This window comes from Bos indicus x Bos taurus, chromosome 10 (assembly GCF_003369695.1).
Source record: "Bos indicus x Bos taurus breed Angus x Brahman F1 hybrid chromosome 10, Bos_hybrid_MaternalHap_v2.0, whole genome shotgun sequence".
Classification (NCBI taxonomy): Eukaryota; Metazoa; Chordata; class Mammalia; order Artiodactyla; family Bovidae; genus Bos; species Bos indicus x Bos taurus.
In genome coordinates this window covers 19,663,243-19,686,964 of record NC_040085.1, presented here as the reverse complement: position 1 = coordinate 19,686,964, position 23,722 = coordinate 19,663,243, and the positions used below count along the sequence as shown (strand labels likewise).

At 41.5% G+C, this 23,722-nt stretch overlaps 2 protein-coding genes, 1 long non-coding RNA gene and 2 other non-coding genes across 11 annotated transcripts in view; 1 reads left to right on the top strand and 4 right to left on the bottom strand.

The window, feature by feature from the left end:
- Nucleotides 1-2,283, bottom strand: part of SUPT16H (SPT16 homolog, facilitates chromatin remodeling subunit) — a 35,501-nt gene extending 33,218 nt beyond the window's left edge. Inside the window, exon 1 of the mRNA XM_027553357.1 lies at nucleotides 1,932-2,283. Within this exon, the coding sequence (XP_027409158.1) occupies nucleotides 1,932-1,997 (66 nt within the window). The 5' untranslated portion in view covers nucleotides 1,998-2,283. The remainder of the gene's footprint in view (nucleotides 1-1,931) is intronic.
- Nucleotides 2,284-2,486: 203 nt separating this feature from the next.
- LOC113899979 lies at nucleotides 2,487-10,209 on the top strand. Its single transcript, XR_003513040.1, has 3 exons — nucleotides 2,487-2,652; nucleotides 6,971-7,170; nucleotides 8,643-10,209. It is a non-coding gene; the product is annotated as an uncharacterized LOC113899979 (long non-coding RNA).
- Nucleotides 3,196-23,722, bottom strand: part of CHD8 (chromodomain helicase DNA binding protein 8) — a 58,391-nt gene continuing 37,864 nt past the window's right edge. For 4 of the 7 annotated variants that reach the window (XM_027553350.1, XM_027553354.1, XM_027553351.1 and 1 more), the window contains exons 11-38: nucleotides 23,114-23,251; nucleotides 22,598-22,719; nucleotides 22,211-22,454; nucleotides 21,111-21,287; nucleotides 19,996-20,139; nucleotides 19,597-19,852; nucleotides 18,837-19,047; nucleotides 18,393-18,588; nucleotides 17,754-17,921; nucleotides 17,382-17,561; nucleotides 17,119-17,229; nucleotides 16,578-16,774; nucleotides 16,156-16,355; nucleotides 15,895-16,075; nucleotides 15,718-15,807; nucleotides 15,163-15,266; nucleotides 13,849-13,978; nucleotides 12,857-12,932; nucleotides 12,345-12,399; nucleotides 11,971-12,178; nucleotides 11,139-11,347; nucleotides 10,327-11,046; nucleotides 9,956-10,107; nucleotides 8,663-8,965; nucleotides 7,391-7,504; nucleotides 7,024-7,203; nucleotides 6,527-6,643; nucleotides 3,196-4,172 (exon numbers count right to left, since the gene is read on the bottom strand). In XM_027553350.1, the coding sequence (XP_027409151.1) occupies nucleotides 3,606-4,172; nucleotides 6,527-6,643; nucleotides 7,024-7,203; nucleotides 7,391-7,504; nucleotides 8,663-8,965; nucleotides 9,956-10,107; nucleotides 10,327-11,046; nucleotides 11,139-11,347; nucleotides 11,971-12,178; nucleotides 12,345-12,399; nucleotides 12,857-12,932; nucleotides 13,849-13,978; nucleotides 15,163-15,266; nucleotides 15,718-15,807; nucleotides 15,895-16,075; nucleotides 16,156-16,355; nucleotides 16,578-16,774; nucleotides 17,119-17,229; nucleotides 17,382-17,561; nucleotides 17,754-17,921; nucleotides 18,393-18,588; nucleotides 18,837-19,047; nucleotides 19,597-19,852; nucleotides 19,996-20,139; nucleotides 21,111-21,287; nucleotides 22,211-22,454; nucleotides 22,598-22,719; nucleotides 23,114-23,251 (5,550 nt within the window). In that variant the 3' untranslated portion in view covers nucleotides 3,196-3,605. The remainder of the gene's footprint in view (nucleotides 4,173-6,526; nucleotides 6,644-7,023; nucleotides 7,204-7,390; nucleotides 7,505-8,662; nucleotides 8,966-9,955; nucleotides 10,108-10,326; nucleotides 11,047-11,138; nucleotides 11,348-11,970; nucleotides 12,179-12,344; nucleotides 12,400-12,856; nucleotides 12,933-13,848; nucleotides 13,979-15,162; nucleotides 15,267-15,717; nucleotides 15,808-15,894; nucleotides 16,076-16,155; nucleotides 16,356-16,577; nucleotides 16,775-17,118; nucleotides 17,230-17,381; nucleotides 17,562-17,753; nucleotides 17,922-18,392; nucleotides 18,589-18,836; nucleotides 19,048-19,596; nucleotides 19,853-19,995; nucleotides 20,140-21,110; nucleotides 21,288-22,210; nucleotides 22,455-22,597; nucleotides 22,720-23,113; nucleotides 23,252-23,722) is intronic. The other 3 variants (XM_027553352.1, XM_027553356.1, XM_027553353.1) reach the window with 2 other exon arrangements.
- Nucleotides 7,705-7,813, bottom strand: LOC113900538. The gene has a single exon (XR_003513176.1). It is a non-coding gene; the product is annotated as a small nucleolar RNA U6-53/MBII-28 (small nucleolar RNA).
- On the bottom strand, nucleotides 13,297-13,406 carry LOC113900537. Its single transcript, XR_003513175.1, has one exon. It is a non-coding gene; the product is annotated as a small nucleolar RNA U6-53/MBII-28 (small nucleolar RNA).

Sequence of the window (23,722 nt, the reverse complement as noted above, 5' to 3'; positions counted from 1 at the left end):
CAGGTCGGAATGAAAGTTACTGTAACCTGGAAAAGATAATGCATAAAGCAATTCAACAGGTGGGGTCTAAGCACAGTTATTAAAACTCACAGTTATAACAAAGCAGGAAGTCTATTCAAATAAGATTTTTCATAATGACATGACATAAATTTTGCTAAGTACATTTTTATATTGGCTTGTAACTTTGTAAGATCAGGATCTTATCATTTAACATGCTCCTTTCAAATGATAAGAGGGGCCAAGATAAATTTTAGTATTTGAGAAACAAACAAAAAATGGGGCCAATAACTTAACTTTCATGGATTTAAAGACTGTCATTGACATTAAGTTTACCAATGGGTCTTTAGGCCTCAAGTATTTCCCTAGTCTAATGCTTTGCATTTATCTACCATGTATGGGAACTCTGGGAGTTGGTGATGGACAGGGAGGCCTGGCGTGCTGCGATTCATGGGGTTGCAAAGAGTCGGACACGACTGAGCGACTGATCTGATCTGATGGGAACTTTGAGCTCTAAATTAATTTTAGCTTCAAGGAATGGTCTAGATAGGCTTATTTGATCAACTTCTGAATCACCAGGACTAGAAACAACCACTACAGCAAAGGTGTGTGACTTGGGGGGGTCTATGAGCAGAAGAGCAGGCATTTGATTATTACTCATATCACAGTACTTATTAATCTTCAGGAAATATCTGGGCATTTACAAAAGTATTTCTAATATGGATCACGTTCAAACTTTAAAACATGACAGTGAGAGAACTTATAAAAACATCTGGTAGAAATTAACCAATAAATTTTAAAAAAATAAATTATGTTCAGATTTTGTCTAGCATAGTCCTTAGTTGTGCTTATAAAATGCCTAAAACCCATTTTATTTTCAATCATCTAATGCACTTATGCTCAAAAGATAAAACTTGCACAGGAACCTTTAGTATGAATGGTAGGCAAATGATCAATTTTAATAGCTTAGTTTTTAGTAGATCAGTTTCAAAGGCAATTTACAATGCTGAAGTCAGAACTGATCATTTTTGTCAGGACGCTCTTCAGGTTTTAAAAAGCCCTCTTTAGCTTTATCTTTCCTGAATGACAACAGTTCAGAGGTCATACTTCAGCTGGATAGCTCAGAAGACACCACAGGATGCAATCAAATGTTTGAACTGATAAATTACCATCACAAAAATAAAATTTTAATTGTGGACTTTTTCAAGCAATCAAAAATGCCCAATCCTTAGACTAGAAACGGTAACAGCTCTTTTTCTAAACACGTGCCCTGGATCCTCAACCACGGAGAAAACTAGTAAGGTTTTAAGCATCACATCGTTTTTCTGCATTACCAAAACCTGCAGGTTTTCAGCGTTAGATTTCTGTGTTACCCACGGCAGGCCTAGAACAGGAGGCGGTTGCGCGTGAGCAGTATGTCTTTTTTTAACTCCAGCAAGAGCAACGCAAATGGTAAACGCCAAGAGCCCGATTCTCATCCTTCTGGCCCCTCCATCCATCCTTGACGAAATAGTTGTAATTCTGGCGGGACCTGGGGCACAACACTCTGGTTCTGGAAGGACAGAGCGAGTGCGTGGGTGTGTATGAACACTGCAGGAGGGGGCAGCAAGACGTGATCACGGAGTGGGAGGGAAGAATGATGATGCCTCTTCTAGGGCGGGAAGAAACTACGAGAGGTGGCTGTTATGCATGACGGGGGCAGGCACGCGGGGAAGATGGTGGGGGCCGCGGGGTAAGGGGATTACGGGGGGGGGGATTCCCTACTACAGGGTGGCGCTTGGGGTCGCCTACGGTGAATGATCCTGGAGCAACTAAATGGGCACGACCCTGAACCCGGGAATTCCTGACGGAAAGGGGAAAAAAGGCGCCGAGAAACGGGGTTATTATGGGATGGCAAAGGGGGGTCCCTGGGGAAATTACGGGATCTATCTCACCCTCCAATTGCTGTACAGTCTCTTCACTCGTCGATAATAAGCGTCTTTGTCGAGAGTTACAGCCATAGCCACAGACGCCGCTTCTCCTCGGGTTCCGAGAATCACGCGAGGTCCCGGCTCCGCCACCCTCTCTCGGCCCCGGAATCCCGCACTCTCCCAGTGACCCGGAAGTATCGACCTCAAAGATGCCCTTTCCGCTTCCGGGTCCCGGCAGCGATCGGAATTCTTTTTTAAAAAAATCCTTCCTCCGGAGGTTACGGGGAGGAGAGGAAGGAAGAGGGGGGAAAGCAACAAAACGTGCAACGCAAAAAGAGTCCAGAGTTTCGCGGGGTTTTCTTGTCAACTTAGCAACAGCCGCACGCGAGTCGACGTCATCACGTGATGCTCTGCCCCCGCCCTTACTCTCCCCGGGGCCGAGGTCTCCAGGAGCTCCGATTCCTTGTCGAGGCGGCGGCGACTGGACACTGAGGCGGGAGTCCTGACGTGCCGGCCCCGCCCCACACAAACTGCCGCGCGCGGGTGCAATGGCCCCGCCCATAGGCAAAGGAAGGGGAAACGGAGACAGGGATCTGGGGTGGGAGCAGGAAGCCTACAGCGTAACTGGATTTCTCTCTCCTAGAAAATATGGGGAAGCAAAAGCCTCTGCCGCTCCAGGCCTGGAAGGATCCTCCGTGCTAGGACGCTGGCCTAGGGGCTCCAGGCAGACAGGGAGCTCAAGCCGGTAAGAGGGAGCCCAGCCTGCGGATAAACTGAACTTAGACCGGTGCTACGGGGAAAGGACTTAGCCTTTGAAAGAGAAATTAAATGCCCAGGCTTCATTTGAGCGCTAGGACGGTAGGGGAGGGGTCATAGGAAACAAATGCGAGCTCAAATCATGACAGCATCCTTTCCAGTCAGCCAGTCCTCTTGCCACAGTTCATTAAGTGACACCATTTTTACACCTTCCCCGAAACAATTTCAGTTAATTCAAGACAAAACATACGTGGGTCTTGATGGAAATTCTTCTCTCTTCGAGAACTTGGGATTTTGAATCTGGGAACATTTTGCCTACTATTTTAGCTTAGATCATTTGGCAAGGTGGAAAGCCTACGCTTATGTACAAGCTTTTCACGGAGTACGGATGACTTGTCTGCCCTATCCAAGGTAACTTCACACATTAACAGTAAGGAACTTTAAGAAAGTGGTGTTGAAATTACCCATCATGAACATCAACTGGTAATATTTATATTGGGTTTGAGCAAATATAGAACGAGGGAAGAGTGGGAAAGGATTAACTTAAATTTATTAATGCCAAGGGGAAGGAAGGTAACAGTTCCTGACCCTCCAGCTGTATCCACAGTTCGGTCAGGAACAGGCTCTGCCAGAGGCTAGTGCCAGCGCTACATAGTCTGTGGTTAATGGAGGTGTCTAGGGAGGGGTGAGCACATTGGCTGCTCTAGTCTCCTTTCCTTCCCCAGAACCGAGGAAGTAATCGTGTATTATTTTAGGAGTTCCCCTACCCACCCAATCCTCTCAAATTTGGAAGCAATCAGGTACAAGTGTTTTTTTCCTTTTCACCTCCTGGAGTCCTGGGTCTCCCCACATCTCCCCTGCCCCTCCCACTTTTCCATAGTCCAAGGGCCAGAGTAAATGAAATACAGCAGCCACCCAAGCAATGGGGACCATGCTGGGTCTTCAGTCATCAGCATCTTCGCTGGAGTCTGAGTTGGCTGGCATCATAGGATCATCAATGAGTGAGAAGTCCCTTTCTGAGCTATCATAGCCCTGAGATAAATCATCATCATCATCTTCATCCTCATCGTCCTCATCCTCCTCAGGCTGCAGTGGTGGCAACCTCAAGGCAGTAGCAGAGGTGGTAGTGGCTGGTGAAGAAGGGTAGCCAGTGGCTCTCAGGCCTGGATGGTGATGGTGGTGATGGTGGGGGTGGGGGTGGTGGTGGTGGTGATGAAGCATGGTGCTGGAGTCTACATGAGGGGATGATGCTGCACCACCCATCACAAACGGCATAAAAGGCAAAGATGCAGAAGTGGCACTGCTGTGACCCAGAGATGATACAGATTGCAGGCCACTACTGCTGTGTTGGAAGGTATTATGCAGAGACAGGGAGCCAGTGCCTCCACCCTGCATCAGGGCCATCATCTTAGAAAGGTCTGGTCGTGTCCTACGGGCCCGCTTCTTGCTGCTGTCAGGTGCAATAGGCCCTGGCAAAACCCGGTTCAACACAGTTTCAGCATGATGACCCTGGGAAGAAGGAACAGAAGATAGTAAAAGGAAGAAAAAACAAAATAGAAGTCAACAAAGTCCTAGCTTGCAAATGCTTTTTCACTGAACTATCTTTAGGAGGGGCAAAGTAAGTATAGTCCAACTAGACTTGATGGTAATGGGGACGAGGTAAAGCTGTATGTAGCAGGTTGAAACATTATGAGCTGAAGCTAAAAGCAAAGATTTGACACTGACACTCATCTGAACCAGAGCTTTTTTTCCCACGACTACACTATACCTTTACTCTAGCCAACCGTTTCAAAATTGCTTACTTTTGTTAATAAGAAGCCTGAGTAAGACAATGAATGAATCAGTACTTATACAGTATGCTCTCCTGATGGCAGATTGTTCACATGATCTTACCATGTGAAGGACAGTACAACCATACTGACATATACAATATTATCCTTCATTATTGCATCAGAATGGGGTAAACTCAAGACAGACTAGATTAAGAGTCTGGATGTCTAGAACGCCAAAAAGACTAAGGGTTAGCTCTTTAGCAAATTTACTAAAATAATTTTTTTCTGCACTATAATAAACTTACATATCTGCTGAATTTTGAATTGCTTCATGTAAATGGGCTCACTATAAATTCTGGTTAAGTTCACTGAAGCTGGAAATTACTAGACCTAAGTACAATACTGAGTAAACTGGCATTAAACTCAGACAGTTACAAACATCTCAATACTTAATTTTTTAGGCTTTTAAAATGTAACTATGATAACTACCAGAGCTTCTTTGGTAGCTCAGATGGTAAATAATCTGCCTGCAATGCAGGAGACCCAGGTTCGATCCCCTGGGTCAGGAAGAACCCCCAGAGAAGAGAATGGCAACCCACTCCAGTATTTTTGCCTGGAAAAACCCCATGGACAGAGGAGCCTGGTGGGCTAGTCCATGGGGTCAAAGAGAGTTGGACACGAATGAGCAACTAACATACTTTCACATAACAGCACCAAATCACATTAGGATGCAATATAATACAATGCTAGATACATGATCAATTCTGCAGTAAGAATATTATACTAATCACAGTATAATTTTCTGTGATTTGCTATGATCTTTTTCTTTCTTAGAGTTGACAACTGATTATAAAGAAGAGCAGAAGTACCTGAGGCAAAAATAGGTAATCCTGGAGAAAAAGCCTTCTTTACCATCAGCCTCCCATATCAACCACTCTGCTTATCATACCCTTGGGGCCATGGAGGATAAGAGAGAAAAAACATTCTTCCATGGCAACAATATTTGTATGAAACAACTTTCACCCAGTATAAAAACAATAAGCCTTATAAATTCACCTCACAAATATATATATCTTATGGGCAAAATAATGTTCTCAGAATTTGTTAAATGCAAATGATAGATATTTTTCATTTGGAAATTTTGTTAAAAGATAAACCATGTGGTTTTATATACACACACACACACACCACATATATATAAAGGTGTATATAGAAGATCAAAAGGGGAATGATTAAAGTGAGTATACAAAGTATTAATCCATTTAAATGTTTACCAAACCCTGATTTATATGTTTATATTTACACGACTATTGTCCAAAGTAAGGGAAACATAGCCAAGGGAAACTTTTGCAGTTATATTTTGATGGAAAGGATTATGGGTTCTTAATCCACCAAATCTATAACCATATAAACATATAAGTACACTTGCAAATCATGGAATAACATAATGACCAAAATTGTTGTAAACTATAGAATATGATTTCCTGTCTTTTTCCACTACTGGCATATTATTAATGATTCTCAACATCTTCTATGTTGAGAAGCCTATTAAAACATGGCTATTTTAATAGGTTCCAAATCACTTCTTGAGGGGGGCTGTGCTGTGCAGCTTTGCAGGTTCCCCCATCAGGGATTGAACCCCAGGCCCTCAGCAGTGAAAGCGCAGAGTCCTAACCACTGGACTGCTAGAGAATTTCCCAAATCACTTCTAAAATACAAAACTTTTAAGAGATTATCTGCTCCCAAACCTTCAATTTTTTAGGATATACAAATTGAAAAAGTTAAAAGGATTTGCCAAAAATCCCTTAGTCAGTAGAAAAGCAGGATAAAGCACTGAATTGTCTAACATGTCTTACTAATTCTTACATTTTAATATGCTTGAAGTGCTAAAGTTAGCTTTTAGAATTTCAGGCTCTTCTACAGATGATACTACAGGACTATAAAAATATCAATAAAAATATTATGGTTTCTTTGTGAACTGAGGATAAATTTTCTCAAACATACAGGGTAAAAAAAGATAAACAACATTAAATAATTTCTCTAGTCATATCTAGCCTGGGAACAGAGTGGTAATATCTCAGTTTCACTCACCTTTTTTCCATTCCTAGAGTTAGCCATCTGTACTGGTTCTATTCCCAAACAGTTCAATTCTGCCTTATTATTTTTTTTATATCTCTGCCATTTCTGTTTTCTGCGATCCTCCATATACTATAAGAGAAAAGTTGCAATTATCCTAAAAGAATAAAACTTCTCTGGAGTAATTATTAAGGTACTAGTGTCTATTCTGGCCATAAATGCTTATTGTGTGAATAAAGGATTAATCCTAGTGGAAAACTGCCATTAAGCAGACGTCTCCAAAAAAAATTAGGTGATTATATACTAGTTCAGTGCCTAGCATTTAGTTTAACAAGTACTGGAACATTATTTTGATCCTCACAACAACTCTGTGAAATAGGAAGACTGAGTATAATTACTCTTACTTTGCCGATGCAGAAACAATGACATAATATTGCATGCTTCTTCCCTCTCACACAGCTTAAATATCAAGGGAATGACTTTAAATCTTGCTGGATGGAACTGCCACTCACCGCTAGAAATCGGGGATCGACAGCGAACTCTGGATGACCCTGTAACCACATCTCCAGTTCAGCCCGGCGAGGGGCATCCTCACCCACGAGCAAAGTACCATCCACCTTATTGATGACAGGGATCCGGGTCTCCAGGTCCACATCAAGGTGATTAGGCTCTTCCATGCACTCCACCTCCAGCTGCAAACCCAGAATCCACCCCCATGAGCACATACTCTTCTTATGAGTAGGGAGGGAGGGGGAGCAGAGCCAATGGTAGCCAGAAAATAGTATCTTCTACTCCCTCAATCCCAACTGCCTTCATCAGTTACTGGGAACAGAAAGATTTTATCTAATCATCATGTTAAAGACTTTCTCTACCACTTACCTCAACTAGCTTCTTTCTGTTCCCTTTCTTCTTATGAAAAAGAGGATGTCCATCTCCCATTACTCCATTAGCCATCAACTTGTGCTTTTGGAATGTTAACTTCAATCCTTCCTCCTAGAAAGACACCCCACCCATCCAAGACGTCACATAGCATGTTTTTAAAATGAAGATTAACTTCAGAGGGAATTAAATAAGGGTCATCCCCTGGTTCAATGATGGGTGAGAAGGAAGGCCATCTGACTAATGGGTACAAACTAGAAATACAATAAGACTTATATATTTTTCCTTAGAAAGACTTCATTTCTTGACTCAGTGCCCCTCAGTCTGATTTAAGAGAAGTAGAATTTATCTCAGTAACACCCAATGCAGGGAAAAATCCCCTACCTGGTGTCTCAGAATTAGCATGGCAACTCATCACAGGGGCAAAATCCTGATATTCCTGTCATGTAACTAAAACAATTTTCTCGTTGAATACTTAATGACCACCTGCTAGGGTTCATTAGGGAAGAGCATCGGGAAAAATAAAAATTTCCATCCATTTTTCACACAATACTGATTTAATTTCAGTAGGAATAATTTCTTTTTATTTTTAACTTAATAAGGCCCATAACACTTTAGTATCATTTTAATAGCTTTTCCACAATTTGATTTCAATTTTTAAAAACTAGGTTTCTAGGATCTACAAGCAAGCCACTCAAAAGAACCCTTTTAATCTAGCCACTAGGAGATACAAGGGCTTCCCTGGTAGCTCAGCTGGTAAAAAATCTGCCTACAATGCAGGAGACCCCAGTTCGATTCCTGGGTTGGGAAGATCCCTTGGAGGAGGGATAGGTTACCCACCCCAGTATTCTTGGGATTTCCCTGGTAGCTCAGATGGTAAAGAATCCACCTGCAATGTGGGAGACCGGGGTTTGATCCCTGGGTTGGGAAGATCCCCTGGAGGAGGGCATGGCAACCCACTACAGTATTCTTGTCTGGAGAATCCCCATGGACAGAGGAGCCTGGCAGGCTACAGCCTATGGGGTCACAAAGAGTCGGAGACAACTGAGTGACTAAAGCACACACAAGAGATACAAGTCAACACAAGATCCCTTCCTTTACTTTAGTGACTTTTCCTCAACGGATCTTTGTGAGCTCTAATTTCTTTTTTCTGTTCTCATTTTTAAGGTTAGCTGACCAAATGAGCTTAATATTAATGTTATGTTCATAAAACTAGTTAACAAGAATTACAGCCTCCTTCCTCACTTCCCAGTGCCTAAATGCTCAGCTTACATCTTTGATCTGAACCGTGAACTCCTTCTCATCCATGCCTCGGCGAAGTTTGGTGAACTGAGCTGCTGCTGTGGTGACTGCAGACACTTCCTCCTCTGCCATGGAAGCTGCGCTGCTACTTCGTGGTGTGGGGACTGGAGAGTCACCATATTCTCCTGGCGTCAATGAGGGACTGTCCAGCAAGTGGTTGCCTGGCCCCAAAATTCCTCCTGTTACCATTTCCTGGCTCCGGCGACTAGAAGGCCACTTCCCTGAGAGTACAGCCTGGCAGACGAGGTCAATACGGTTTATCAGGACACGATCCTGAGTGGGGGAAAAAGAAATCAATTAGTCATGTGATCCTGTGACAAGTAATAGTGCCATCATTAATATAAGTAAAAATTATATGTCAAAAATGAGGGAGGTTAAGAGTATCAGATCCCAAAGTCGACTGGTAAGAGCTTCATGAAAAAACATGTACCACTTAACATAATCAAAGAAACCTAGAACCATCTACTTGTTCTCTGTATATGTCACTCTTATAATTTTATTTTTCATTGGAGGATAATTACTTTATAGTATTGTGATGGTTTCTGCCATACATCAATAAGAATCAGCCACAGGCATATGTCCCCTCCGGCTTAAATTGCCCTCCCACCTCCCTCCCTACTCTACCCCTCTAGGTTGTCACAGAGCACTGGCTTTGGGTTTCCTGAATCATACAGCAAATTCCCACTGGCTTTCTATTTTATAGTCATGTACATTAACTAGTGTTTCAACACTAGTCTCTCAAGTCATCCCACTCTCTCCCTTCCTGACTGTGACCAAAAGTCTGTTCTCTATGTCTTTGTCTCCATTGCTGCACTGCAAATAATTTCATTAGTTCCATCTTTCTAGATTCCATATATATGTGTTAATATATGGTATTTGTCTTTCTGTCTGTGATTTAGTTCACTTTATGAACAGGCTCTAGGTTCAGCCACCTCATTAGAAATGTCTCAACTCTGTTCCTTTTTATGGATGAGTAATACTCCATTGTATATATGTAGCACAACGTCTTTATCCATTCATCTGTTGGTGGACATCTAGGTTGCTTCCATGTCCTAGCTATTGTAAATAGTGCTGCAATGAACATTGGGATACATGTGTCTTTTTTCAATTATGGTTTCCTGAGGGAATATGCACAGTAGTGGGATTGCTGCGTCATATGGTAGTTTTAATCCTAGTTTTTTAAAGAATCTCCATACTATTCTCCATAGTGGCTGTATCACGCTATATTTTCAGACTCAACATGTCCAGTAATGAGACTGTTACCTTGGGCCACTCAGAAGCTCTCTGTCTTTCTTGTAGCAGCAGAAGCTCAGGGGTCATTTGTTCTCCATCTTCATTTGGGAATCCATCTTGGGACATAGGGAGGGACAGGAGACTCTCCTCATCATAGAGCTTTGAGCGGGACTGGTCAGCAGCTAGGGATCGATCACACAGAACACGTGAGCAAAGGTGGAAGAACAAAGTTACATAGGAATGGTATTATACGGACTTTAAATAAAGGCCCTAACAATAACAGATCTCTTCTGATATTCTATCAAATTAAAATCTGAATCTTAGAAAATGCATTTAGAAAAGAAGGGAAACGCAGAGGGGGGGATGGGGAAGACGGCCAATAGCCTGTCACATGCACTCACTTAGCTTCTCTTCCTTCTCGTCCTCACTCTCATCAGTGCTGGAGCTGGAGCTGGATGAGGATGAGGAAGAAGAGGATGATGGTGACAGCTTGCTCAAGTCCAGCTCAGAGTCTGAATCATCCTCATCCTCCAGTTTGACTGGTGGAACACTTCGGGAGACCAGAGGGGTAGTATCAGAGGGGGCTACTCGCATCTCATAGTCTTGTGGGGTTGGTCGGCTCCTGGCCACCACCTCATGCTCTAGCTTTAAAGTCAGACTCTCCAGACTGGGGACCTGGGCAGCTGTCTCCTCAGGTGGCTTTTCAACAGGAGCATCTGGGCGCAGGGGCAGTGGTGAGGCAGTGCGCGAGGTGTACTGCTGGTGGAGCAGTGGAGTAGAGCAGCGTGACAGGGATGGAGCTGGTGCTCCTGCCTGATGGTTCTGCATATAATTCATACGGGCAGCCAGGAAAGAAAAGTCTGGGTCCTGCATGATGTTGCAGTCTGTTTGGCTCACCCCGTGGCGGGCTGCCCCTCGTAGAAGCTCCCCATCATGCCGAATGGGCTCCCACCACTTGGGCAATTCAGGACCCGGAGGCTGACATAATGCCAGCCGATCTTCCAAAAGAGGGTGGCATAAAACTTGTTCCCGTAAGCGCCGAAGCAATTCAATACGGTAGAGAGTCCGTGAGGCCCTTTCCTCAGTGATGGGCTCAATAAACAGATTAGGGTCCGGGGGTTCTGCAAGAGATAAGGGTAGAAGAAGAAATGAACCAAGAGCTGGTTCTGTCACAATCCATGCCCACTCACTCAAGATCTTCAGTCTTGCTTACCATCTCCAGCTGCTGGGGGAAGGCGGCACACTTGGCGGCACATGGCCACAAAGCCATGGAAATACTTGGTAAGGCTTTCATCTGTTTTTTTGTCCAGTCGGGCAAAAGTACGGAAGCGATCCCAATGGAACTGCATGGTATCAGGGTCATACTCCACACCAAAGGTAGAAACCACTCGATAGAAATCAGTTTGCTCACGCCTTGTCCATCTACAAAGGGAAGACGAATAAGACAATAGTGATCAGAACCCAAGGACTGGTTACTTCTTAGTATGGCTTAGAATATTTGAACATACAAAAAATGAAAGTTGGCCGGGGTGGGGGGCCAGGGAGCCCCCGTAGAGCAGAAGAGGTAGTTTATAACAAGGAATAATTAAAGAATTAGCAAGCTAAGGGGGAAAATGATGCAAAAAACTCAATGAGGATGACTACATACAAGACCTTCCCAGGAGTTATGGTTAAGTATGGTTTTACAGGGGTTAAGTATGGGTTGCAGGGGTATAACAAAGGCAAAAGAAGTGGTCCCTCTGTGAAAAGTCAAAGCGTTAGTTGCTCAGTCATGTCCAATTCTTTGCGACTCCATAGACTGTAGCCCTCCATGCTCCTCTGTCCATGGCATTCTCCAGACAAGAATACTGGAATGGGTAGCCATTCCCTTCTCCAGGGGATCTTCCCAACCCAGGGATCAAACCCAGGTCTCCTGCATTGTAAGCAGATTCTTTACCGTCTGAGCCACCAGGGATGCCATAATCCTTCCTAAGATGCTTTTCAATATAGGGCCCATAGTTGAAGAGAGGTTTACAGCTTAGTCCAAATTCCCAGCCACATTTTACCGTTGCTGTTTCTCCCGCCGTGCAATTTCTTTTAGCTTGAAGGCTGCCTCACAACGTCGCCTTCTCCGATCCCCACGTTCTGCAGCCTCTATCTTCATCTGTTCTCTCTTGTAGCTGCGCTGATAGGCTGTCACTAGGCGCCGAAGCCTAGCTGTCAAAGCAGAACCTGGAGGCCAGAATAGATGGCCTGGCTGCTGGGTCACCTGGGCTGTGGGAAGCAAAGTAGAATAAACAACAAGTACAGGAAAGATAGTAGAGATAATACTGGTATTTCAACCCACCCAAAGGCAGAGCTCTCAGAAATCCCAGTAAAGGAGAGAATTTGGTCAATTTCCCAATTCCACCAACCCATACAAGTTGACTTAGAAGTTTACCTTCATCTCCATCTATCACTGAGATCTCCTCATCCATCATCATCAAGGGATCACCCTAGAGAAGGAGATCCACCCCGCAGGATGGAGAGGGGAGGAAAAGGGGGTAAAATTGGCACTCTCAAATCACTCATGTGTGTGTCCTTTTATGGCATCAAGGTGTCAAGATATTTTTTAATGAAAGGAACCCTCACAGAAAACTGAAAGCAATCAATTAAAAGAATAAGAAAGTATAACCTGCAAAGTCAGTTCTTATCAATGTCTTGAAGACAGTGAGACTCAGGAATTAAATAGTCCAATAATGTAGTTCATTGTCCAGCTCAGGTCCCACCTCCTCCACAAAATCATCCCTGACCTCCCCTAGCTGCTGTTACAATCTTTCCATTAATACTTTATATTCTCGAATGGTACTTTCATTTTGTATTATAAATTAATCAGTATACTTCATGATTCAGGGAATTGGAAAATACTGTTTAGTAATACAGAAAAACTAGACTCAAATGAAAATTCCTCACCTCATCATCTTGGTCCTTTGGGGGACCCTGGAGTGGTTTGTATTCAGGATCTTCACAATCTTTATCAAAGTCAACCCTAAAATTATCCAGAGGTATGAGAAAATGACAAAATTGAGTTCTAAACTGCTTGACTTTAAAATGAAACACTCTGACCAGCACATTTCCTTTTTCTTAATAGCTTTTTATTATTTAACCCATTTTCCCTCTCCATCCCAACTAGTATCTACTTTTATTATTTCATTGGAATGAATGATCTATGCCTGCTTATTTTTACTACTTTGCTCTACTGAGCAAAAGGATATTACATGATTTGCAATAAATAAATCTAATTTCTTCTGTGGATCCTACACTAGGCAATTGAGGTTGTGATCATTGAAGAAAAATCTTTCAATCATAAGGGACTGGGAGGGTATTCATGAACTAAGTCAAATATTTCACATGCCCCTCAGGTCTCCACATGAGAAGTTTTGTTAAACTCACTGGCACCCAAACCAGGGCAACACTGCCCTAGCTGGTGGCTCAGTATTAGCATGGCAACTCATCACTGAGGCATGGACTCAGGCAGAGTAAACACCTTTATGGTCAGCTGACACTGGAAGATGACAGACCAAGGCTAAGTTTCCTGAGGCTCTATCACGTAGGTGGCATGGGACTGTTGCACGGCTACTATCTTTCAAGAGAAGCAGTTATCTTCTCCGCTACTGTAGCTGAAAGCACTGCACAGAAAACTGAAGAGAACATCAAATAAGCCATTTGGGAGTAACTTTCCCCCTTAGTTGCACTGTATGACAATGTATGGTTTCAGGCCAATTTATGGAGACCTTTCTGCTGGTTGCACTGTTTGTTAAGAATTTATCATTAGTGAGTATAACCACCATTAGCAATCCCAATGGATTCAGTCAAGGCTAGAGTTATGTCATCTCTTAGCACAAGCAACAAATATCCTTTGTAATGTAGATACAGCTTTACGAGAACTAAACATCAATGCTTACCCTTCCACTATGTCAGAAAAATTATCCAACACACGATGTTCTGCTGCAATGGCTTTGTCATCTGGTCGGCCAGCCTTCTCCAGGAAGCATAAGGCTGGGTCTGCCCTCATAGTATTATATTTTTCATAGCCTTGAAGAAAAAGAACCATAATTTAAAGAAAATCAGAGACTCATTTTGCTTTTACGCTTACTTCATATGCTGCTGGAATAAAAATGTGGGCTACTTTGCTCATAGTGTAAAGTACTCTGAAAATGTTAATTTGGACAGCTGTTGGGTTATATTAAGATATTTAATATTTCCACTCCAATTCAAAGTCATAAAGAGTTTTATCACTAGTTACCAAAAATAGGGATTTAATCAGTGTGTATACAGAATGGTGACAGATTTACATAGCCATTTAACAGGTAATTTTTTATCATCATTCTTACTACACAGGTGAGGAAATTTTAAAAGTCCAATAATTTAGAGCTAGGAAATGCACTTTCAAATAAAGGATAAGAAATTTGTACCTGCAAACAGGTACTGTGAATGGTGGATGAATGATGAATGTACTTCAGGATGTTTGGACTCTTCTAAAGCCTCTGCACCTCACAAGTAAATCTAAGACTACAAATGCTCACAGTTTTTCTCATCCAATTAAACATGTCAAAAATGTGAATTAAGTGCCATTACTTTTATTTATAGAAGTAAACAGAAAAGTACATCAAAAAATAATCTTCCAATTCACTAAGTCACTAGGCTAGAAGTTAGCACTTACTGCTTTTTATGTGTGGAATTTGTGATTAGGCAAGACTGAAAAGGGAGTCTTCTCCCTTTTTTTACTCTACTTCAAGCCAGTTTTTTCCACTGGCCTAAAAAAAAAAATTTTTTTTTTTTAAATTTTTCTTTCACTCAAGCATGGCTATTCACACCTACATAAGAGTGAGTGCTGAATATTTAGACAAACAAGACGCTATACAAGCAGAACATTTTCAGCAAGCCACAGGAAAGCTATGCAAAGTAAACATGTTTATTATTAACAAGAGTAGACATGCATCATCTCCCCTGATTGCAAACCTTAACTTAGATACCACTGCATACAGACTCGTAGTAACTGATTAATCACAGAACAGATGGGAGACACCCTACCTTGCGATTTAACTATCCATCTGGTCTTTCCTGACCATCTATTCATAGGAACAGCTCTGCTCTGTATTTCTGAGAACCAGTTTACCATTCAAACATAATTATTGGTCTTAAGTACTTTGAAAAATATTTCATCTGTGGACAAAACTCTATAACAGGAAAAGAACAGACTAAGAGCAGACACCTACCATGCTTAAAGACTCCAATGAGCAGGGACTTATCAGCCTCACTGTCCCACCATGTTGTTGGAACCTCCAGCTGATCCACTACTGGGAACCATATGTCAATCTCACTGAAGGTATAAGAGGCAAAGTCAGCACAGCGATGAAGGAAATAAAAGCAAACAATCTTTGGAAAGATTATTACAGGTATCTTCTTTTCTCTATTAATTTACATAGTCCTACATCTGCCTATTTCCTTCCAATGGTATCAAGAACAGCTGTCCCCTGGTATCTGTAAGGGATTTGTTCCACCCCAGACACCAAAATCCACTGATGTTCAAGCCCCTAATATAAAATGGAATCATACAGTGAATACAGCTGGCCCTCGATATCCATGGATTTGATCAACTGTGGATCAAAAGAATGTAAAACCCAAGGATACAAAAGGCCAACTGCATAGGATTGAAGACCTGATACACAGATTTTAATTATCAGGTATCCCAAAGACAGTTAAGAGTGAAATAAGTAAACCAATATTCTGGAATAAGGCATAGCATAAAGAAAAATAAAGCATAACTTTACCTGGCAATTGCACCCCCTAACACCTTCTCTGCCTGGTCTCCAATAACCTCCTGTCTCAGATAATATAGCATTCGTACCCGCAACAGCACCCTAGAAGGGAGAGAGGAAGAACTGGCTCAGTAATAGTGCAGAAAGCGTGAGGTGGAAAATGCTTTAGCTGCTAAATTCCATCCTTACTTGTTACACTGATGTTTCAAGTGCTTCTTATAACTCTCATCTTGAAACAGAGTATCAGGATTATATTTCCGGATCCAATCTGCCTTATGGATATCAAAAGTGCTTTGTGACTTTACTTTTTTCCCCTTGCGTCCACGAGGCACAGGGATAGACAGACCTGGGGAAGTGGATACATTGAAGACTTGGATTGAGAAAAACCCTTGGACCTGAAAAGGATTAGGTAACCTAGAGCAAGACCAAAAGCAAAGACTTGATAATCACCTGAATGATTCTGCAATTCTTTTGTCTTGCCATTTTCAGCAGGGCTAATCAAGTCCCAAATGAAGCCTTTGATGTTTTCGTCCCCACGATAGTGTAAGAGACAGTACACGAGGATGGCCCGGCAAATTGTTTCCACATCTCTTTCAGTCATCCGTCGCTTGAAGCGTCCATGAGACAGAATATCTCGCCATCGTCCCCAACTACAAAAAAAAAGCAATCATGTAGATATTTTCCTAGGGACCCCAGTCCCTCAAATTCACACTTTCCAAATCATGGGAGACAAAACCATCTTGGGAAAACATGGTAACAGAATAAATTTTTCCCCATTATTCCCTCTTTGATCATAGCTTCCAATTTAAAAAGCGAACGAGATGTCTATCAGGATGGAGATGCACTACCTCTGAGGCAAGGTGGGGTCTTACCCATATACCAGGAGATGCTTTTCCACCCGAAAACAGTCAGTGCGCCCATAGGTATGATGACGGTCATGTCGGCGAGAGCGTGGTCGCTCATCGTCTTCACTTTCCAAATCAGAGAATTCCACTAGGTCATCATCTTTCAGAGTGCTGAAGTGGCGGGTCTGTTTTCGTACTCTAGGTGTGTCAATCACCAAGTTATTCTATGCAGAAAACAGAAGGAGAAGTAACTCTTTTCACAATATAATCATGGGAAAGGAATTAAAGATAATCAAACTGAAACAGCTTTGCATGTAATATCTGTAGATACTCAAAGACAGATTCTTTTTTGGACATGCAAGATAATCTACAGGGACTTAGGAAGCAAACTTAAGTGATAGTTACCTAAGTATTTTTTAGTGACCCTCTATGTAGAAAGCTTTTACAATGGCCTTTGATATACCATCATAAGCCAAGGTCAGCACTCAAGAATCAGAGCAGTTGTAAAGACTCCAGAAAGTAATGTGTTTCCTGCCATATTTCCTCCTTGAAGGAAAAGGAAGCTCACCTTGCTATTGAGTAGATCCATGTCTAGATCAGCTTTTTTGGCCCACTTTTGCCAAAAGTTGGGGTCATCCAGAGAAATATCAGTCCTATTTTCAGAAGCCACAAAGCTTGCCTAATGAGGAACAAAGAAATAGTAAAGTTGACTACACCACTTTTTTGAGTAAAGGGAAATCAGTATATTTTAAAACTATATTTTTAGAAATATTAAATTCTAGAGATTCCTGTCTCTCTGTGCTAAAAGCCTCTAGCACCGACAGAACATACCTTGGCAAAGGTAGAACCCTTTCCTTCAGATTCAATGGTGATGGTAGTGGTTCGTCTTAACAAGATCTGGTCAATGTCCTCTTCACAAAACTTGGAGCCCTCATCATCTTCCTCCATTATGGCTGCATACGCTCCTTTCCGTAAGAGATCTTCAATCTCCTTCTTAGAGAACTGTTGGATCTACAAAATCCAATAGAAAGGTGAAAAAAAATCAGAGAATATTATCTAACCATATCATGATATTTTATTATATTTTAAAGATAATCATTGAGAATCCAAACAAGGGGTCAGGTTCCTGTACAAAAAATAGCTTTTGCCTCCCTTTATCACCATGACCTACTACAAATACAGCTAAAAATTAAGAAGACTCACTCCAGTAATGTTGCCATCCCGACCACTCATGGACTGAAGCACAGCTTTATCCAATCCCAACTTGAGGCTAGCCTTATCAAACATCTCCCTCTCGTAAGAATTACGAGTGATGAGACGGTACACCTTCACAGCTTTGCTCTGCCCAATTCGATGACAACGCGCTTGGGCCTGGTTTTAACAAACAGAAGGAAGGGCAAAGATAACAACATTAGAGGGGCTGGGGAGGAAAAACATTCAAAATACCGATTTACATTTATAAAGCCGCCATGAGATCAACTCAAATTCAGAAAGTCAATTTCAAGATGAAATTACTGCCCCATCCTCCAGACCAGGTGTCAGCAAATCTTGGTCACCTATTTCTAGAAATAAAGTTTTTGCTGAAACACAGCTCTACCCATTCATTTATATTTCCTTATAGATGTTTTTTGTAGTACAAGAGCAGAGGAGAACCATTACAACAGAGACTGATTTGCACAGCCTAAAATATTAACTATCTGCCCTGTACAGAAAAAGTTTGATGACCTAACTAACTAAACAATTCCAGACTCTTGAAAAGATAAGACTTTCTAAGAGATCCTGATCCTGTTGCAAAACCTCTCAGGTTAGGTGATTAGTCCCTAAGACAATGATTTCCTCTACCTGCAGGTCATTTTGCGGATTCCAGTCTGAATCAAAGATGATGCAAGTATCAGCAGCTGTGAGATTAATGCCAAGTCCACCAGCCCGGGTGCAGAGCAGAAAGACAAATCGGTCCGAGTCAGGCTTGCTAAAACGGTCAATAGCAGCTTGCCGAAGGTTGCCTCTAACTCGCCCATCAATACGCTCATATAAGTACCTGCACGGGAATCACAGGAAAAAAGTTTAATCAGCTGAGCAGAAAAGGAGAATAAAAAAGCAGGCTGGGATCAATACCAGTACCCCCGTATCGCTAGTTCACCAAAAATTTTATCAGAAAGTTGAAAGTGAGAGTCTTGAATACTTCTCTTAGCCCAGTACTGGTCAACTTTAGTTAAACCTAGGCCTCCCACTCTTTGCAGCTTTATACGTACAAAGTAAACAGGCAAGGAATGACTTTTTTCTCACCTTCTCTGGATTAGATAATCCTCTAGGATATCTAGGCAGCGTACCATTTGGGAGAAGATCAGAACCTTATGGCCACCAGCTTTAAGTTTCGGAAGTAACTTGTCAATAAGAACCAATTTGCCAGCTGAACGAACCATGGCCTGTAAGTGGAAGTCATGAGGTATGATATGGCAAGCTTCTCGAAACTCTGTTAGGATTTTTTCTTCTGCACCTGCCAAAAGAAAAATCAGACCTGATAGTGAGATCCAGAGAAACATACTAAGGCTGCAGTTTATTTAACTGAGATAAGGAAGCAAAGAAAAGAAAATAACCTGACTTGATATCAATATTACTTGAAAACAGAATTTCAGCAACCCCCAAACCCTAAAATATCTTCAATTTTGTTAATACAAAATATTCCACATAAGTCAGGCTTAAGAATTGGGTAAAATATGTAAATATGTGGACAAGGACTAGAGTAGTACACAAAAACCACTATTACCACCATACTACCATCCAAAACAGAAACAGCAACATAGAATATCAGTGAAGACAGAACAGAATTCGTAACAGCAAATCCTTTTTAACTTTAGAGATCATGCAGAGTCAAAGGGTCAGAAAGAACTAGAGGAAGACGTTCCCCTTGAGAATGGTTTTAAAAAGAGAAATCCCCTCTATTTCCAAACTAGGATGGATCAGCCAACGCATCTACTGTTTCTGAGGAACACCACTTAGCAATCAAGGTAACACAGAAATGCAGGTGTTTCAGGAGTTCTCTCACCATTGATGAGATATGGGTGGTTGCAGCATTTCCGCAGCTCCATCATTGTGTTGAGTAGATTCGGCATGTTAGTATGACCTGCCCCTTTGGAAAGAAAGGAGAAATTCTTCTCCAAAATAGCCCGGTAGTATTTCTTCTGAATGTTGGTTAGCTCTACTTCAATAATGGTCTCCTGTTTGGGTGCCAGGTTCTTTTCAACATCTTCTTTGAGTCTTCTCAGCATCATTGGTTTGAGAATGGCCTGTAGCTTTTGAACCTGTAACCAACAGAGGAAAAAATAATAACATGAAGACAAACATTCTCACATTAGATGGAAACATGGATATCAATGACAGTAGATATCTGCCCTAGTACAAATTTTTTCATTCTGCATTAGTGTCACATCAGACAACTTCCTACCTGTTCTTCTGTTTTGAGATCCCCAAAGTCTTTGAGGAATTCTGATTCTGATGGAAACTGTGATGGTTCCAAGAAATGAAGCAAGCTAAAAAGTTCTTCCACAGTATTTTGCAATGGTGTTCCTGTGAGCAGTACTTTGTGCTCCTAGAAATGGAGAACACAGAAGAAAGATAAAACTCAAAAAGACTTCTGGAGTTTTCCATAAAATATATAACTTTAGTTTCCATTTCTTTAACTGTAAAATTATGGAAATGGACCAGATTACTCTTACTTGCTGCCTCTTTTGATAAACACAAAATACTCAAGAATATTCTTGATATTATTTAACATATTAATTTCATATGGCATAATATCATAAGGCAATAAAGAAATATTTAGAACATGTTTTTTCCAATTAAATATGCCTCTCCACACGGATATGCCTCTCCCACGGTCCATTAATATGTCTCCCTCTAAGAAATGTACCTGTGCGGGATTAAATATGGCCACTGATTTTTGGTAGTTCTTCCTATCAAGATTCACCACTTGAACATGGTCGTGCTTTATAACTTGCTCTGACAATGAGAATGTAGCAGAAGTGGGTACCATGTGAGTTTCAGAGCCTCAAAGGCCTTGCCTTCCACCTTTACCCTCTTGGAACACTGCTCTGGCTCTACCAGGTACAGAAGCAAAGTCTGGCCCACAGAGGGGTGACAGACCACATGGAAGATGGCCTAGCCAACAACCAGTACCAACTGTCAGCTGCAGCTGTATCACTGACTCCAGGCAAGGCCACTGAAGGAATGAGATCACTTAGCCCAGCCCAAGTTGCTGGGCTAGAGAGTCATGAAAAATATAGTTGTTTTAAGTCACTAGGTTTTTGGGTATTTTGTTATGCAGAAATAAGTAACTAATTTAACATCCCACCTCTTCACCCAATTGAGACCACTAACCCACAATCATCTTCTAACTCTAAAATTTATATAAATATTATGACTTACAGGCTACCATTCCCATAGGCCACACCCACCACCCAATACCAAGATTCGGATTCTTCTCTGTGAAATTAATTCACATGGAATTAGGATTACTTAATTCTAGGTGTTTCTGGCCACAAGTCAGTGAGAGGAACTCACCAGGTCCATGTGCTTGAGACTATCAAGCAGTTTGCAATTACGGTTCTTTAGTCGATGGGCCTCATCAATGATGACACACCGCCATTCAATCTCACGAAGCTCAGGACAGTCTGACAAAATCATCTCAAAAGTGGTGATCAAGGCATCAAACTTGTATGCACCTGGGATGAGGCGCCCCTAAGCATGAAGGCAATAAAGTCAGAAAAGGCCTAAACTGTACCTAAATGAGAAGCTCTTCTGGACTACATATTCTGCATTTTATATTTAGGCAGGCCTAATAGAAAACACAAATTGCACCACCATCCACCTCTGCCACTGTTCATATTCCTGATAAACAGTGTCAAATCACTGAATCACTGCCTCCTCAACACACTCAGCTTCTTGGGAAAATCACAGACCTTATTGAAAGAAGCTGGACATTCTTGACTTTGCTGCATGCCTACCTCATGTATTTCAGCCCTACATCTTCTGTTGGTAAACACTAAAATCCACAAATGTTGAGCACTGCTGAAACACACAAGATAAAACTAAAAGTGAAACAGCCAATGTAGTATGTGGTAATATTGGTTACTGTCTAAAAATGGACAAAAGAATCCAATTATCTTAACAAAATTAAGAGCAAAATGACTTTAATAAACATGGGTTTCGGGAAATAAAAATGGGAAACTAATGGTAGGAAAAAAACTCAAAATTAAATGTTAAGAAACTTTTTCCAAACTTATATAGAAAAAAGAACTAATCTTGATGAAAACTTCAGCAGACTTAAAAAAAAAAAAGGAAGAAATGTCTTATGTTCACCATTTTATGGATCAAGGAATTAAAAGTGGCTAAATGAATTTCATTCTGGAAAATTATTTCTTGATGAAAACTAATCAATGCTGGTAAAACTCTATTTAAAATGTATATATTCATAAATAAAGTCAGAATTTCCACTGGATCAAGACAGCAAAGTCGAAAAAGTGTCCTGCATAAAGTAGACAACACCACCTTACATCACAGAGAGTCTCACTAAAAGTCTTTGACTCATATAAAAGCTTCTAAAATACCAGGTACTTTGGCCTACTTTCCATGCCATAACATTTGCATTATATACAACTCACCCGTGAATCTTTGCAGTACATTTCATATTGCTGTATCATCTGCCGGCTGGCCAGACTGCCATGGTACACAATAGTGTTCATCTCTGTCCATGTGTTGAATTCCCGCTCCCAGTTAGTAATTGTGGACAGTGGGGCAATGACCAGGAAAGGGCCATGGATGCCCACATTATATACTTCCTGCAAGAAGGCAATGGACTGAATGGTTTTGCCCAATCCCATCTCATCAGCCAGGATGCAGTTCTGCCTGCCAATTCATCACAAAAAAAGAAAAGCATGTCAAAAGAGACCATCTTATAAAAAGTACATAAAATGAACCTGTTTCTACAGAAAATAAATAAAAACAATCCCAGACTAAGCCTATATCTTGTGGTCCCACTCTTTTCCTACCTGTTATACCAATTAAAGAGCAGCCAGTTGACCCCTTCCAACTGATATTCCCGTAACTGGTTTCTGTTTTTATACTCATGTGACAACTCCAACTTCTTCCAGGCACTTGCCTGTGGACGATTCTAAAAAGTAACAAATTTGAATAAATGGGGTGGAGGCACTAACGAAATTAGGTAATACTAGGTAGTTCTAATAGGTGAAGTTAATTCAAAGACATTATTGCTTAAATTAAACATGTTAAATATATTCAAATTCACGACTTCACAATGACACTGTAATAACAAAAAAAGAGAGAGAGAGAGAAAACCCACTGAGCCACCAAGGAAGTCCAAGAATACTGGAGTGGGTAGCCCATCCCTTCTCCAGCAGATCTTCCCAACCCAGGAATCAAACTGGGGTCTCCTGAATTGCAGGCGGATTCTTTACCAACTGAGCTATCAGGAAAGCCCAAACTCTATGAGGAAAATAAAATCATTCCCTATATGGACTTTACACTCTAAATGCAGATGTACTTACCACCCTTTTGAGTTCTGGGTGCCTTGACTGGATGCGTTTAAATTCTCGAATCTTGCCCTCGTCAACATCCTCTTTGAGCTCCCACGTACTATCCTCATAGGGTAGAGAGCACCATTTCACCAGGTAGTAAATTACAGGCTAGGGGAGAAGAAGTCAGAGCTTTAGTGAAATGATGCCGTGTTCTCTGCTGTGATTTGAAGATTAAGCATTTGACTAAGTGTCAATACCTAAAAAGGTGCCCAAAATGTCAGGCTGAAAACATCAGCCATAGGCTCACCTGCAGATGCACTGTACTATTTGTGCCTTTGATCACGCTTCCAGACAACTTATCAGAATCTAGAAGAGAAATTTCTACCCAACACTATCTAGAACACTAATCACTGAAACATTACGCTCACCAACTAAGCAGATTAAAAAAAAAATTCTATATTGTGTTGAGAAGATATGGTACCCCCATTCCATACTATCCTCCTGGCACCCAATATAATAACAGTGGAAGCAAGGCTGCTTTTAGAAGTGAGAAACAGCTTAAATCCATAGGAACAAAGCAGGCCTGAAACTACTGGGCTTCTGAGTTCCTGGAGCTGTGAATGCAGGTGCTATTTCACA